This window comes from Silurus aristotelis (assembly GCF_946808225.1).
Source record: "Silurus aristotelis genome assembly, chromosome: 20".
Lineage (NCBI taxonomy): Eukaryota > Metazoa > Chordata > Actinopteri > Siluriformes > Siluridae > Silurus > Silurus aristotelis.
Window position 1 is genome coordinate 1,826,601 of NC_139593.1, and position 16,586 is coordinate 1,843,186.

The 16,586-nt window shown below is 38.9% G+C and overlaps 1 protein-coding gene and 1 long non-coding RNA gene across 2 annotated transcripts in view; one reads left to right on the forward strand and one right to left on the reverse strand.

Moving 5' to 3' along the window:
- Positions 1 to 448: 448 nt before the first annotated feature.
- LOC310715880 (uncharacterized protein) overlaps positions 449 to 16,586 on the forward strand; it is a 184,087-nt gene continuing 167,949 nt past the window's right edge. The window contains exons 1-7 of the mRNA XM_083522577.1: positions 449 to 540; positions 1,260 to 1,583; positions 1,918 to 2,022; positions 9,016 to 9,330; positions 9,630 to 9,734; positions 15,193 to 15,513; positions 15,702 to 15,806. Coding sequence (XP_083378703.1) covers positions 501 to 540; positions 1,260 to 1,583; positions 1,918 to 2,022; positions 9,016 to 9,330; positions 9,630 to 9,734; positions 15,193 to 15,513; positions 15,702 to 15,806 — 1,315 coding nt within the window. The 5' untranslated portion in view covers positions 449 to 500. The remainder of the gene's footprint in view (positions 541 to 1,259; positions 1,584 to 1,917; positions 2,023 to 9,015; positions 9,331 to 9,629; positions 9,735 to 15,192; positions 15,514 to 15,701; positions 15,807 to 16,586) is intronic.
- Positions 10,734 to 16,586, reverse strand: part of LOC310715918 — a 68,747-nt gene continuing 62,894 nt past the window's right edge. Inside the window, exon 2 of the long non-coding RNA XR_014530435.1 lies at positions 10,734 to 10,815. This is a non-coding gene — a long non-coding RNA (uncharacterized lncRNA). The remainder of the gene's footprint in view (positions 10,816 to 16,586) is intronic.

The window sequence follows — 16,586 nt, forward strand, 5'->3', positions numbered from 1 at the left end:
AAGAACATCACTTTTATGTAAAGTTCTGAGGTTTGTATGATTATGTGGAGGGGTTTTCTTACATAAAACCTTAACATCTTCCCGTGGGCTCACCACCTGCAGGAGGGACCGCAAGGGACGGTGCTGTGAGGATTGGGCAGCAGTCGAAGGCGGGGGCCTGCTTAGACTGCTGCCCCCGCGACCCGAATTACGGATAAGCGGGAGAAAATGAATGAATGAACCTTAACATATAGCAGCGAGGTGAAGATGTAAGGTATGGGGTGGTCTGTGCACATCTCAGAAATAGCCCAGTTAGCAGAAAGTATATGTAGGTCACTCAGATGAACGTAAATATTTGTACACAGGGGCAGTGCTACTTACCTCACTATCGGATTTTCTGAGTGACTTTCTGATACTTGGTTAAAAGTGGAAGTGAAAAGTGGCATTTCTATTAAAGTCACTGCGAAGTTAGAAACATTCAGAGTGTCCAAAATTACCGTGTTTTGTGTTCTGGACTTAGAATGAAGATCCTCTTCATCTTCACCATCTGCCTGAATATAGGTGAGTGCAAGAATGTTCATGTTCAAGTGATTGACTTATTAGGTACAACTTTACTGGCAAATTCAATACAAATACAATGACAATGAATTTCAATTAGCAAGTATGTATTAAATATAGCACTTTTAGGGGAAGTTAAAAGATAGATTTAGAAAATGTACTGATCAATATCTATACTAGCTGAGAAACCATTCTTAACTCCACGCTATGTGCTTTAGGATCAGGGCTGATACTTTATACTGATACTGACCTTCTGGTTCACCTGGTTCCTGTTGTTAATATTAGTATTTTCTGTGTTATTCAAAATGAAGATCTTGCAGATATGTGCAGTGCCTGTATAAAGTGTGGAAACACAATCATTTATGGTTTTTGAGAGACACATGCATGTTTCTTTTATTTCTATTCACCAATATTAGGTAATTTAGCAACCTCGAAACATGAACATTTTGCTAACATCTTCTCTCCTGTGTTCCTGGTCTCACAGAAGTTCTTCTGTTAGAGACAAAAATGTCCCATTTGCACTTATGTGTTTTTGCTTTTTACTGAGAAACAAAAGAAAAAATAAATGTGTCTCAAAAACCACAAAAGACTCAGTGTTCCCACACTTTTAACAGTCACTGTGTATCATTTGTACTTGGCTTTTCTCTTATACATCCTGGATATGGAGCTTCATTTTGGATTTACCTCATTTTGGATTTTGTTCTGGATAATATTTTATCCAGCTGGATCTGATGCTGTAACTACAGTAACTGGATACAGAGGAAGATCAGTTCAGATTAAATGTCACTATGAATTTGGATATGAAAAGAACAACAAGTATCTCTGCAGAGGTGAATGTCCCCATTGGCCTGCAATCAAAGACATTCCTGTTCAGTCTGGATCTCCTGCTGAAGACACCAGATTCTCTCTGTACGACGACACAACAGCCAAAATCTTCACCATCACCATCACTGATCTGAGAGCAGAGGATGCAAACACTTACTGGTGTGTGGTACAGCAGACAGGGACTAATATTTACACTAAGCTTCAACTGCTGGTTGAAATGGGTGAGTGTTTCACAGTGGAGACTGAAAGAATCTCACACAATAATTCACCGATTATAAAGTATTAAAGTGATTTAGGCAGATTGCTATTGGAAACAAACTCATGCTGCTTAATTTCTATGTAATCATCATTTAAAAGTTTCCCTGATCTCTTTAATAGTAAATATAAACAGAATTTGTGGCATTCATCAACACAAACATATTAAAAACGATCTTTTTTTATATCTAGCCAAAAATAAGGTAAATGAGTCTCAAATTGTTGATCATGAACCTAGAAACTGTAAAATGGAAACTGAAAAGGAGAACCTGGATTGTAGCTTGTTTTCTATTCTCTCAGATGATCCTGCCAGCAGTACTGTCTCACAGTCCACACACACCACATACTCTGCTACAACACATATCACAAGTCCATCAGTGGATTCTGAGACTCCTCCAGCTACAGGTAAGAACTTTCCCCCTGAGCTCTACTTCACTATATTTGTGTCATGTCATTTATCATGTCTTTCTTTCTTCAGCTAATCTGTTAAACACGGTTCAACAGCAAACCAGCGCTCCCTCGTACGATGGTATGTAGACCTGCATCTACACTGTAAACGTCCAAGACAATACTGTCCAGGCAGAACACACCAGCACTCACCTTTTCAGCTACACAGTGTCTGTCCTGTCCTGTTAGATGTCTGTCCTGTTAAATGTCACATGCCTACATTTTTTGTCCGGTACAGATGTTCCAGGTTTATGTACCTACATCCTGATCAGTACAGGTGTGCTGGTGTTCACTGTTGGTGTGATTGCAGCAATTTACTTCAATAGAAAATGTCAAGGTAAAAAAAAACTTGATTTATTTGTTACCTCATTATCACCTGCTTCATTGTCATTGTAGCCAAAACTGAAGACAAAAGTAATTCAGCTCTGGATCTTTCACTAATTATACACACAGTGACTGCTGGTTTAATATCGAGGCAGAAGGTGGTTGGGTAGAATCCATATGCAATTTATTGGAGAAGCACAAAGTGATAGAAACCAGAACAATAACCAAAGTAGATTCATCAACTGAATAGACAGTCAGTGAGGCAAACAAATCCAATACACCAGACTCCAATAAATCATAGCTACAAAGTGGTTCAATATTCCAGTGAGAGCTCCCTCTGGTGGAGTGGTAAAGAACTCTGCTGGTTTGAGCTGGACTTGATATTAGCTAAACTACAGTCTGGGCTAGCGCTAGCCTCATACTTTCAGAAAAAGTGTGGTAAGGGGGGGGGGTATCATTGTAGGCCTTTCAGTATATGTGTTGCTCTTGGTTATACATAAAACAATCACACAATGCCATGTTTCGACATTAAACAGAATAGTATCTGAAAAGTTTTTTTAAAAAGTTTCAAACATTTCAGAGCAATAAAACTATCCACACATGTGAAGCTGATATTTATCTTTCTAATTTCAGTACTTTATTTCAAATATTAATACGTCGAAGTACACTACCACTTAATGCTTCAAAGTATATTAACATTATATTAAGTCAATTTTTACTTCTCGCTTTTCTCCTCACTTTTCAGGCTCTAGCGCTGCGGCACAATTCAATGAGGTACGAACCAAAGATTTGCTTCTGGTATTACTTTTAAAAACAACTGCATTACGATATTTTGATGACTGTTGTTTTCCATTTCAGACAAGTGGTGTTTATGAGAACGTACCTAATTTCCTTCCAACCCAAGCAAGAATAAAAGCCCAAACACCCGGACCTGCTTTCCCGACGAGTCCCGAACCAGCAATCGCCCAATCAGACTCAATCTACGAGAATCCTTCTTTTATTAATTGGCAACCAGACACAATCTAAAGAATCCTTTCTTTACTAATAAACAATAAGATTTAGGATGTCACTCTTCATCCTTCAGGTTCAGTGATCTTATTTTAAAGCTAAATGTCACAGTGTTTGTTTTTTTTAGATGTATATAAAAAGATATTTCAGACATTCGGCCTGAAATGTTGATTACTCAATCGCAGTGTTTTATTTCTGGTTTTAAATAATATTTCATTTCCTGATAAATTTACCAACAAATGATGTCAAGTCTGCATGTGATAGTAAGTGATTTTTGGTTTTTTTCGGAAAACCACAATGAACTGTTCAATAAAATATTTTATGCATTTTATTTTTGCTTATTAATATTAATAGCTTATTGGACTCCCTGGTCTATTAAAATATATTACAATACATTATATTATATATAAATTATAAAGATATATATAGTATGTTCATAGGAAGCATTTACATTCTGCAGCAGAAACACTACAACTAGATTTTCTTATGTCCAATAAAATCCAGCTGTGTGAAATCTGTGCGTTATATTTTGCACATCTGCTCAAAGCTGATTGAGTTAGTGAGCATTCTGCAATGAGTCTTAGATCTAGATTTTGGTGTTTTAGTTCAGGCTTCTCCTCTTTTATGTGATGGCCTTCAGGGACTGGAAGTGTTTCCCAGACTTTAACAGAAAGAAGACTCCACTGGCTGATGTCCTTCACTAACTTTCCGAACTTGGACCTGCACAGTTTGCTGTAGGTAGACTGCAGGTCAAGGAGATCATTGGAGATGGTACTGTACACTCAGCTGATCACAGCACCTTCTAAAGAGCACATCTGCCCTTCTTGGTGCTGTAACCAAACTAGGCTGAGATGTTCCCCTCAGGACACACTCAATGGCAGATACTTGTTCAGGCAGGCAGGCTAGGTGTCTTGAAGACAGGAACAATAATGGTAAAGGTAAAGAAAGGTGATTTATGGTTAAAATTCTTTCTTCTTATAACCCAGCAATGTTAGGAAGCTGGGGTCAAAGATCAGGGTCAGCCATGTTACAGCACCCCTGGAGCACAGAGGTTAAGAGCCTTGCTCATGGACCCTCAAGAGCGACAGCTTGCAAATACGTGGACTTGATCCCCAACCTTTCAATCAGTATATCAGACCCGTAACCGCTGAGCTACCACCACCAACCCCACAATGTAATTTTTGAGACATGTGCAGTTTACTGACCCAGTGTTCACTAATCAGTGCAGTCCAAAAAAAAAAAAACGGATCTGTGATGCTGTGGTCCTTCCTTCCTTTTGCTTTTCTGACAGACTTCCTCAAATCATGATAGGGAAAGTTTTTACTGCTCTGACATTGTCCACATTCACGCAGCTATTAGCACTTTTAGCACCAGTAGCATCTTTTATGAAGTGAATGCAGAAAATCTCTGCCAAAGGTTTTTTTGAGTCAGGTTCTCCTAGCATTCATTTACTTCACTCACTGCTCTGCTGTAATCCGAGAAGCAATTTATGGCACGGTTCACTACTGCTGGGTTTAGCCAGGACTCATTGTCCCAAAACCTTTGTGCTTTGTCTGTATGCATTTTGGCAAATATCAGATTTGCTTTTATATAATTTACTTTCAACAGTCGACTTCTCCATTAAGTCCACTTTGGCTTAAACAGCGATGGATGGTGTGATCTGACATTGATGTACCTTGACCATGGAGTTCACCTCTAATCTCTTTGGAAGTTGTTCTGGGCTCTTTGAGTACTATTCATATTATCCATCTCTTGGATTTGTCATACATTTTCCTCTTACTGCCACATCAAAGTAGGTTGGCTACAGTCCATGGACCTTAAACTTTTAAATATGTGCAACTGCAGTCAAGCTGCTTGGAGATGGTCTTATAGTCTTTACCTTTAACATGTTTGTCTATAATTTTCATTTTCTAATCTTCTGAGACAACTCTCTCCTTAACTTTCTGTGGTCCATGTTCAGTGTGGTGCACACCATGATACCAAACAGCACAGTGACGACTTTTCACCCTTTAATAGGCAGAAGATATAGCAAGTTTGCAGACACATGTGATGCTAATTACAAGGTCAAATTATTTTCAATCTTTTCGAGGGGTACCATCATTTTTGTCCAGGCCAGTTTTTATTAGTTTTTTTTTAATGCTTCTGTTGAACCACAATTCAAAAGAAATTTGAATTGTCTGTACTTTTTAAAAGACCTGTCTTATTTTCTCTTGTATAATTAATATTGTCCTTTAATGAAGAAAAAGTGATCGGTAGAATACTCCATTACAAATATAATCGATAGCTGCAGCCCAGATGGTAGCCGACTTCACCAGCAACAATTTTTAAACACTGTAGATACTTGCTCAAAATATCTGACAATGTGCAGTCCAATCTGACAATGTTTAGATGGTATTTATAGCCACTAAGTTAGAAAGTTCTTCTTTTGCCTTCTTAGTGTGTAGCTCAGATCTCATCCATGTGGATTATTCAAGCTCAGACCAGAGACATCTGCACAGGAATCATAATACCAGCAGAAGGAATCATGGATCGCAGTCTCCGCTCTAATTCGTGCCAAACGTGTTCTATTGGGTTGAGGTCGGGCCAGTCATGTTCTTTTTTTTATAGAATATCCTTTATTTGTCGCAAATACATTACAGCACAGTGAAATTCTTTTCTTCGCATATCCCAGCTTGGTCGGCGGCTGGGTTCAGAAAGGGCTAAGGGCCGTCCCCAAACTGTTCCCACAAAGTTGGGAGCAGGAAATTGTCCAAAATCTCCTAGTATACTGAAGCATTAAGAGTTCGTTTCACTGAATCGAAGAGGCCGAGCCCAACTCCTGAAAAACAACCCCACATCATAATCCCTTCTCCACCAAACTTTACACTTGGCACAATGCAATCAGACAAGAACCGTTCTCCTGGCAACCGCCAAATCCAGACTCGTCCATCAGATTACCAGAGAACACTGCTTTAGAGTCCAGTGGCGGCTTTACACCACTGTAACCGACGCTTTGCATTGCACTTGGTGATGTAAGGCTCGGATGCAGCCGCGCGACCATTAAAACCCATTCCATGAAGCTCTATGCACTGTTCTTTAGCTAATCTGTAAGCAACATAAAGTTTGGAGGTCTGAAGCTATTGATTCTGCAGAAAGTTGGTCACCCCTGTGCACTATGTGTCTCTGCATCCGCTGACCCGCCTATATGATTTTACGTGGTCCAACACTTCATGGCTGAGTTGCTGTCGTTTCCAATCGTTTCCACTTTGTTATAACACCACTAACAGTTGACTGTGGAATATTTAGTATGGAGGAAATTTTACAACTGGACCTATCACGATACCACGCTGGAATTCACTGAGCTCCAGAGAGCAACCCATTCTTTCACACATGTTTGTAGACGTGGTCTGCATGCCCAGGTGATGATATTATACTCCTGTAACCATGAAAGTGATCGGAACACCTGAATTCAATGATTTGGATGAGTGACTGAATACTGCTGGCAATATAGTGCAACTGTCCTGATACTCCTGGAGTTCAACTGATTCACTCAGATAACATCATGTGACCGTTGGAATAATACACAAAAAAACAATAAATACTATTTGGGGTCCAATATTATTTCAAGTGTATATACATAGTTAAATAGGTCCCCTGGTGGTCTATTGGTTAAGATGCAGCGCTCCCACCGCTGCGACCCGGGTTCGATTCCCGGTCAGGGAACCATCCCCAGCCACTCATAGTGCCGGTCCCAAGCCCGGATAAATTGGGGAGGGTTGCGTTAGGAAGGGCATCCAGCGTAAAACATGTGCCAAATCAAACGTGCGGAGGATCCGCTGTGGCGCCCCCTAACGGGAGAAGCCGAAAAGAAAGTTTTATATACATAGTTAAATAAAACAAAAAGAAAAGATAAGAAGTAATCTAATGTGCAAAGAAAGATCTTATCTCTATAGATAATATGGTAGAGGCAACTTTATTTTAGCTTTAGAGGAACATATAGCAGGCCTTTCAATCAATCAATAAAAAAGCTGAAATGATCTCCAAAGAGTAAATAATATTCCCAAGAACATAGAGTGTAATTTACTTACTTCTGAACTCTTCAGCCATATATACAGTCAGATAGTCTGAACACACCAGAAGACTTCGCCTTGTTCACACATGCTACATTAATATCAACAAAAACTCAAAATGAAAGTCTCTGACACACGTTCACTGATCAGAGTTGCTTTGTTTTCTTTTGTTTTCACCCTGGCGCTCTTCTTTTCAGAATTCACGTGGTGGTTCACCCACACATTCGCGCTTCAGGACACCTTTCCTTCTTTCCATCTGCTGGGGGACATTTACTGATCTCTGCTTGGTGTCTCTCTCTGAGGCGGGTGTCTCTCTCCGGAGTTTGGTGTCTCTCTCCTCTTTATTGGTGTCACCAACAGAGTGCATTGATTAGTCTCATTAGCTGCAGGTGTTTCTTACCACTCATTCCGTCCAGCTCCGCCCTCCACTCGCTCACCACTGGCACAGCATTTTTAACAGGAAATGTATGACCCTAGATCCAAACATTTTACTTTCATTTATAAATAGACAATAATAGATGATTTACCTGGAAAGCAAGGTAATGCATTAAACCCACAAGTGAAATTACAGTTTACCAATAATCAGCCATCAGGGAGAGTAAGACCTTCTCTGCTGGTCTAAACACTACCAGAATCACTGACTCATGTTTAAAATATTTTTTTCATGTATATGTATTTAATTAATGCCAAAAATGAGGCTCCTCTAGCTTCAGATGTTGCTTTAACCAATCAGACTTTGAGTTGCAGACATTTGAGACACCACTGAAAGCACAGGGGTGAAATGTATGGCCCACCCGGGCACTTCCTTTAAGGCTTTGCATACAAGACGTCACTGTTTCTTTTACTACACAAATAGACACTGCACAGTCACCCAGGCAGAGACAGTGAGAGGTGGAAGATAACTAACACAGCACTTAGAATTAAGATCCTCCTTATTTTCAGCTTCTGCTGGATCATAGGTGAGTAGAAACACTCCAACATATTCATCATCTACATTAACCCTCTGCACTGATAGATGTCTATACTGTAGCTAGATAGAACTTTTATCATGAGGTTCCAGGGTTCAGTATTGACATTGCAAAGGATTATGAGACTTTCTAATTATTTATAAAACACACAGAGGAAAACACATCATTACTGAGGAAGTGCACATGTTCAAGTGTCCTACACATGAAAACATTTACGTGTCTCTACTTAATTTCATTGTACCATGCACTGAAAATAAGGTTTTGTATCCGTGTAGTAGGTGAGACTCTGTCTGTAACTATACACTGTATCTTTAGAGGTCAGGGCTTTTTTCATCTCTTCCGTTATTGTGGTTAAATATAAAATATGAGATCATTATATTCTATGTGGTAGAAAGAGCAGATAACCATGTTTTCTTACACGTATGATTGTTTGTTATTTAAAATCTATATTTCTTAATCTGTATATAGCTTTTGTAGCTCCTCCCACACTCGCCACAGTGCATGCACTTCAATGTCTTTGGATTCAGAGCTACATTTGGTCTTAGATGTTGCATCATCATCATCCTGGATCACATTTCATTTCACTGTGTTTTATTCTCCAGCTGGATCTGATGCTGTAACTACAGTAACTGGATACAGAGGAAGATCAGTTCAGATTAAATGCCGCTATGAACCTGGATATGAAGAATACGAGAAATATCTCTGCAGAGGTGCATGTAATGACTGGATAAATGTTTTGGTTAATTCTGGATCTCCTGCTGAAGACACCAGATTCTCTCTGTACGACAACACAACAGCCAAAATCTTCACCATCACCATCACTGATCTGAGAGCAGAGGATGAAGACACTTACTGGTGTGGGATCGAGCGCACAGGGAGGGATATTTACACAGAGCTTAAACTGCTGGTTAAACTGGGTGAGTGTTACACAGTGGAGACTTAAAGAATCTCACACAATAATTCACTGATTACAAACACTGTAATTGAGACAAATTTCTAAAGCAACACGTACAATGTAGAATGAGCCTCATTTATTAAGGGGGAATTTTCAAAACACATTTTATTGTTTAATGTAAATTAATAGATCCATAAGGGCATTTTTTGATTTTTGGACGATCATTCAAAATTATATATATTTTATCATAAACCTAAAAACTGTTAGTTGTGTGTAAATCTGAGCCTGAATTGTAGCTTTATCCTCTTTCTGTTCTCTCAGATGATCCTTCCAGCAGTACTGTCTCACAGTCCACACACACCACATACTCTGCTACAACACCTATCACAAGTCCATCAGTGCATCCTGAGACTCCTCCAGCTACAAGTAAGAACTTTTATCCTGAACTGTTTTTATTCTTCACTATATTTCTGTTATGATATTCATCATGTCTCACTGTTTTCAGCTACTCCATTAATCACAGCTCAACACCGTACCACTTTTTTACCACTGCTCCCTCATCTGATGGTATGTACCCCCTGCATCCACACTGTGAACAAAAACACCAACACTCACCATTTATTCATATCAGCCTCTGATCATTAGAATTGCTTTCTGTTTATAATAATTCATGAAACTGCATTAACCTGTACATCACATCACTGTTCTCCTCAGCACTTTATGTTTTATCAGTAATAATTACATGATTCTTCGGATGTATAAAAGATGAAGGAAAAAGCCGTGTCCATGTTGTTTTTTTTTTTACCCTTTTAGTTCTGACATGAAGTCTACAGTTTGAAAGTTTATTTTAAAAGCAAGTGCACGGTTTGCAAAGTGTGCACTTCTCTAACCACAGGGTCTGAAACATTTTCACACAGAATTTCATACATTATTAGAAATGAGACTAAAACCCTGAAGTGGTTTACAAATTTTGTCCTATACATGTTCCAGGTTTAACTACCTACTGTACCTCCTGATCAGTACAGGTACAGTGGTGTTCATAGCAATCTACTGCCAAAGAAAATGTCAAGGTAAAAAAACATTTCCCTGCAGGACCTGTAACATCTTCCAAAGAGGTACGAACCAATGATTTGCTCCTATTATTACTTTCAGAAACATTTTACTTACAAACACTTTAATGAGTTTCGTTTTCTATTTTAGACAAGTGATGTTTACGAAAACGAGCAACACTTTCAATTCTCTTCAAGAAAAAATAAACACCAAATTACCTGAATCTTTATGCAAGACTCCAGACCCAACCACCGAGCAGTCAGATACAATCTACCAATACTGATGATCAAGCAGTTTCAGTCTACCAGAATCTGACAGTCACAAAAAGCGAATAAGATTAAGATAAGATTAAAATGCTGGTGCAGTGTTTATTGGTTCCCCAGCAGATGTTTTGCCTCTGCGTTACTCACTTGCTAACATTTATCTTTTTACTGTTTCTTATTGTACCTCTGATTAACTCAAAATCTTCTTTAAATAATCCCACAACATCAGACGCCAAGCCTGCATGTAACAATGCTGTATACTAAAAAAACTGTTAAGCAATTTGTCTGTGGTTTGGCAATAAAATTTGTTTTATTGTTTTTATCATTTCTTTAAATTTATTGCATGTTACAACCAAATTCCAAAAAGGTTGGGACACTGTGCGAAATGTAAATAAAAGCAGAACGCAATGATTTGCAAATCTCATAAACCCATATTTTATTCACAGTGAAACATAAGACATGTTTAAACTGAGGAAATGAACCATTTTAAGGGGGGAAAAATGTAAATTACAATTTGAATACTGAAATGAGTCTCAAAACAGTTGGGCAAAAGTGTGGAAAAAGTAAATGTTATTAAAATGAAACAGTGGGAGAAATATTTTGCAGCTAATGAGGATTAAAGAGGTCGAGTCTCTCAGAAGTTGAGATGAGCAGCGCTTCACCAATCTGTGAAAGACATTTCATTGCAACAGTTAGGTAGCAATTAGGAAGGGCATTTCAGATGTGACTCTCAGAAACTGTGGCAAAGGCTAACGGGTTAAAAGGAATTTGCAGAGTGCTTCACACAAGCCTAACCACATACTTGCTTTCCCACATTATTAATAGCAGCCAATGAAAACCTGCACTCACTATAACATCCTTTAAATGTTTGTAGGAATCTCGTTATTCATGATATCTTCATTCAAATTAAAATATAAACTCATGAAGCATGTAGCTTTTACTCTGTACTTTTCTGGATTGCTTCAGAACTGATTTCATGTATTTATGTATGAAGAAAAAATGTCATAATATGTAATGTCATATTTCAAAGCTAACTGTCACAATGCTTGATTCTTTAGAGGTATAGAAAAGATATTCCAGATCTTCTGCCTGGCTTCACTTCTTTTATTTCTCTTTTTTGAATAACATCTAATTTTCTTTGCAGTTATCTCTGATAAATACCACTATCTGATGTCAAGTCTGCATTTGATATATATATATATATAAAAGTACTTTATGTTTGTCAAGTGCTAGAAGGAAAAGGCATAAAGTCATTGTTTATTGAACAATGCTTTTATGTCTTTTCCTTCTAACATATTCATATTAACCGCTGTTTGGACTTTTAAAACCAGGCCTAATATTTACTCACCTCGCTCACTGTTTACTGTGATCTGAGAAGCAACTGATGGCATAGTTTGGTGCTGCTGAGCTCAGCCAGGCCTGAAGAAGAGGATGTTTTAGTCCCAAATAAACCTCTGGAACTTAACCCTGGCCCTGAGGTTGTCTAGATCATTCTCCAGAGACTGGATTGTGGCTAAAAGTATCATTTTAGGGAAGCCCTCTGTCTGTTTCGAACACTGGCTTTTTTGGCAACTGATTCGTGTGGTGGCCTCTGTTCCTTCTCATGATCTCACTTGGCCAACCTCGATCTGATCATCAAAACAGCGATTGTACACCAAAAGTAATCATTTCTGTTAAATTCTGTCTGAGTGATTGTAGTCATGGTGAAAAGTACATACAACATAATTACTTGCCTTCTTATAGAAAGACTCCGATCTCATTTATGTGGATTCTTCAAGCACAGACCAGAGACAACTCCAAAGGAATCATAATACTAGCAGAAGGAATCAGGTCTGCTCCATGGCCTATTTTTTTTTTTTTACAAAGCACATATAGAAAGGGTATAAATTATGGAACTCAGAAAATTACAATACTAGATTATGTGAAGATTGCCAGAGAAGCATCATAAGCATCTTTTATTAGCTTAAGTCATCCTCTTTCATCATCTCTCTTTAGAAATCTTTGTATTTTCTTCTAGAAGAACATCTACAGTATATGGGTGCTCACCCAGGTTTTTTTTCATTGGCCTCTAGAGGGAAGTTTTAGGATGCTCGTTCTCTATGGGGCTTTAGTATTAAGATATACACTATTTATACTATATCATGATATATAATTAAGTATAATATTAAAGTAGCAATTCTGTGAGACATTTAATATGACCTAAAATTCCATCGCTGAAAATAAAAAAAATTTAAATGATTTCCAAAGAGTAAATATTAACCCTAAAATCATATATAGTTATAGTTATATAAACAAATGGCACATTTGTGGCTGTGGCAGCATTTTACGAGTGGAGGGTAAAGCCGGATGAAACAAGCTGTAAGTCTACACATGTAGCTGATGAGACTAAACAGTGTGCTCATTTCAGTCCAGCAATGCCAATAAAAAGGAGAAAGACAGCAGCCTCGGGAGGGGGGTAGAGAGAGAGACCGAGCATGGCTGAAAGCATGCATCGTGACATGTGTGGAAAGAAGCAAAGGGGAATTATATAAAGGAGTCCCGATCTGTGACTGGGTGCGAGTGGACGTTGAAAGAAGGGCATGCTGGTTCGTGAGTGAGTTCACCCGAGTGTTGAGGAACTGCCGATCCGTGACAGTGAGCGGTTCCCAAATGAGCATCAAGGTATGACGTGTGGGATCGCAGGTGTTTGGGGGAGCCCCACGTGATCCAGGAAAGGCTCAGGGCTCAGAGTAAAAGTGAATAAAGAAAGCTCTGCTTGGTGAAACACCACCTGTCTATCTTCCTTCCAGCCTGGTCTAGTACAGGAATTAACGCTACCACCTGGTTAAATTTAAAAACATTGATAAAAAGAATTTATTAATTTTACTTTGGCATTAAAGCTACTGTGTATTCAGATCTTCCACAAACTGAGTGGAATTTAAACCCACAAGTGAGACTATAGTTTATAAGTGGTCGGCCATCAGGGCCAGCAAGGCCTTAACTGCTGTCTAAACACTAGCAGAATCACTGACTTATGTTTTAATATACAGGGTCCATAAATGTGTAGTAAACTAATCCCAATAATTAAACCCCTAGATTTTCTGTCAGTTTTCTGCCCTGCTTCTAGAAATATCTTTGTTTCTATCCAGTTACATTTTATCCAGTTCCCAGAGTCAAAGATATCTGCCTTTAGGCCTTTAGAATAAACAGTGCAGGTGCAATTATCTCCAAATACATGACAATGCAACTTGGTTCTTTAACCAAACAGATTTCAATCTGGTGACACTGGCGGCATTTTTCTGTCCTTTGATTGGATGGTCAGAGAATGCACTGGAGAAGACTCGGATGCAGGTGACTTAGAATCTTTTTGCGGTTTCATGGAAGTCTGAGAAACACACAAATCAAAGAGACAGCGTTTGGTACATGAAAGGACAATCAGCGAGGCAAAACAAATCCAAAAAACACACAAAGGGGAAAGAGAATCATAAAAGTGGAAAGCAAGGATCCTACACAGGAAAGCGTGAAACATAGGCTTGAGAAACAGCTTGATATGCACAGTGAAAACACAATACTTCACACTTCTAATAGCATTAGTTTCACTTAAGAACAGTAAACCCAGGAAGTGACCTGATGGTGCTCAAAACCTGGGGAAGTCTCATTTTGGTGTGGTAAAGGTGGACCTGCCATGAAGGTTGTAAGACCTAGTCAGAGCTCGCAAACCGCACCTGTAGCAAACTGCACAAACTCAAATATATTTATGTAGCCTTTATAGCTGTTTTTCTATTTGATAACGGCTGAAGAAATGCTGGACATCATGAAGAAAGGTCAGCCAACATAGCTCAAAACTGTTCTTAAGCTTTCTCAAGAACCATTTTTTACTTTTGTGTTTTCTTTCATGTGAAATTTTCACAAAACCACACAATTTGACTTCATTTCAAATCCCCAGGAAAACTGTAATCCCCAGAAAACTCCCTACATGAGGTGAAGATCGATGTTTCTGTTAGAGATCATGTGTGCTGGTGATGCAGCTGTGGCTACAGTGAAAGGTTTCCTGCTTTAGTAATGACATTCATTCTCACTGTATGATATTCCTGTCTGTGGTGCAGCGCTCTGTTCTACTGCACTTCTCTAGAAGTATTCAGGTAGGACATCGCTGAAAGCTTACGTTTGAAATGCACACTCAACTTCCTGAGGGGCTTTGCAGACAAGACATCGCTGTTTCTTTCACCACAAAAATAGACCCTGCACAGTCACCCAGGCAGAGACAGTGAGAGGTGGAAGATGACTAACACAACACTTAGAATGAAGATCCTCCTTATTTTCAGCTTCTGCCTGATTATAGGTGAGTAGAAACACTCCAACATATTCATCATCAACATTAGAACTTTGATGGAGGCGTATAGCTAGACAGAAATTTTATCATAGCTAGACAGAAATTTTATCATGAGTTATCATTGGTTAATCTGTGTATAGCTTTAGCACCTTCTCTTACACTCGCCGCAGTGCATGCACTTAAATGTTTTTGGATTCTGAGCTTCATTTGGTCTTATACGTTGCATCATCATCATCCTGGATCACATTTCATTCTCCAGCTGGATCTGATGCTGTAACTACAGTAACTGGATACAGAGGAAGATCAGTTCAGATTAAATGTCCCTATGAACCTGAATATGAAGAATACAAGAAATATCTCTGCAGAGGTGCATGTAATACCTGGAAGCATGTTCTTATTTATTCTGGATCTCCTACTGAAGACACCAGATTCTCTCTGTACGACGACACAACAGCCAAAATCTTCACCATCGACATCACTGATCTGAGAGAAGAGGATGAGGGCACTTACTGGTGTGGGATCGAGCGAATGTGGCCTTCAATTGATATTTACACAAAACTACATCTGCTGGTTGAAATGGGTAAGTGTTACAGAAGAGACTTTAAAAATCTCACACAATAATTCACTGATTACAAACAGAGTTCAACACACGTGTTTAATGGTTAAAATGTGGGTGTGGTTTAATGTAAATTGGTGATTGATGGAGGATCGATAGAATTGATCAATGAGGATTGTGCCTGGATTTTAGCTTGTTTTCTGTTCTCTCAGATGATCCTGCCAGCAGTTCTGTCTCACAGTCCACAAACACCACATACTCTGCTACAACACATATCACAAGTCCATCAGTGCACACTGAGACTCCTCCAGCTACAAGTAAGAACTTTTATCCTGAGCTCTTCTTTATTATATTTCTGTCATGTCATTCATTATGTCTCCCTTTCTTCAATCAGTCAAGGTTCACCACAAAGCCACCGCTCCCTCATACAATGGTATGTAGACCTGCATACACAGTGTAAACGAGTCTAAGATAATAACCAGGCCAACGCACCAGCACTCACCCCCTCACCCCTGTGATCATTAGAAATGCTTAGTGTTTATAATACTGCATTGTATTGCATGATCATGTTGATCACATCACTGTTTTGTTTTGCACTTCAGGAATAATGGCATCTCATTTCTATGTTTTTTTAACCCTCTCAGTTCTGACAGGAAGGCTACAGGTTGCCAGTTTAGTTTAAAAGCAAGTGCACATTTTGCTAAGCGCATCACACTTCTCTAACCACAGGGTCTGAGGTGCTTTCACACATTATTTATAGCGGCCTCTAAACACCTGCAGTGCACTATAACATCGTAATAAATGCCTGTCCTGTTGCATTTAGTTGTATAAATTTAAAAAATATATATTTCCTGTACACATGTTCCGGGTTTAGCTGCCTACCTCCTGATCAGTACAGGTGCGGTGGTGTTCACCGTTGGTGTGATTATAGCAATCTACTGCAAAAGAAGATGTCAAGGTAAAAACTGATTTTTTTTAACCTCATGATTGCACTCAGAATTAAAAGCCAACAGTAACAGTCGCCTCCGGATTTTTGACCTATAACACACACAGTTTCACCACAGTAACAAACAAACCTTATACTTAAACTAATGAGA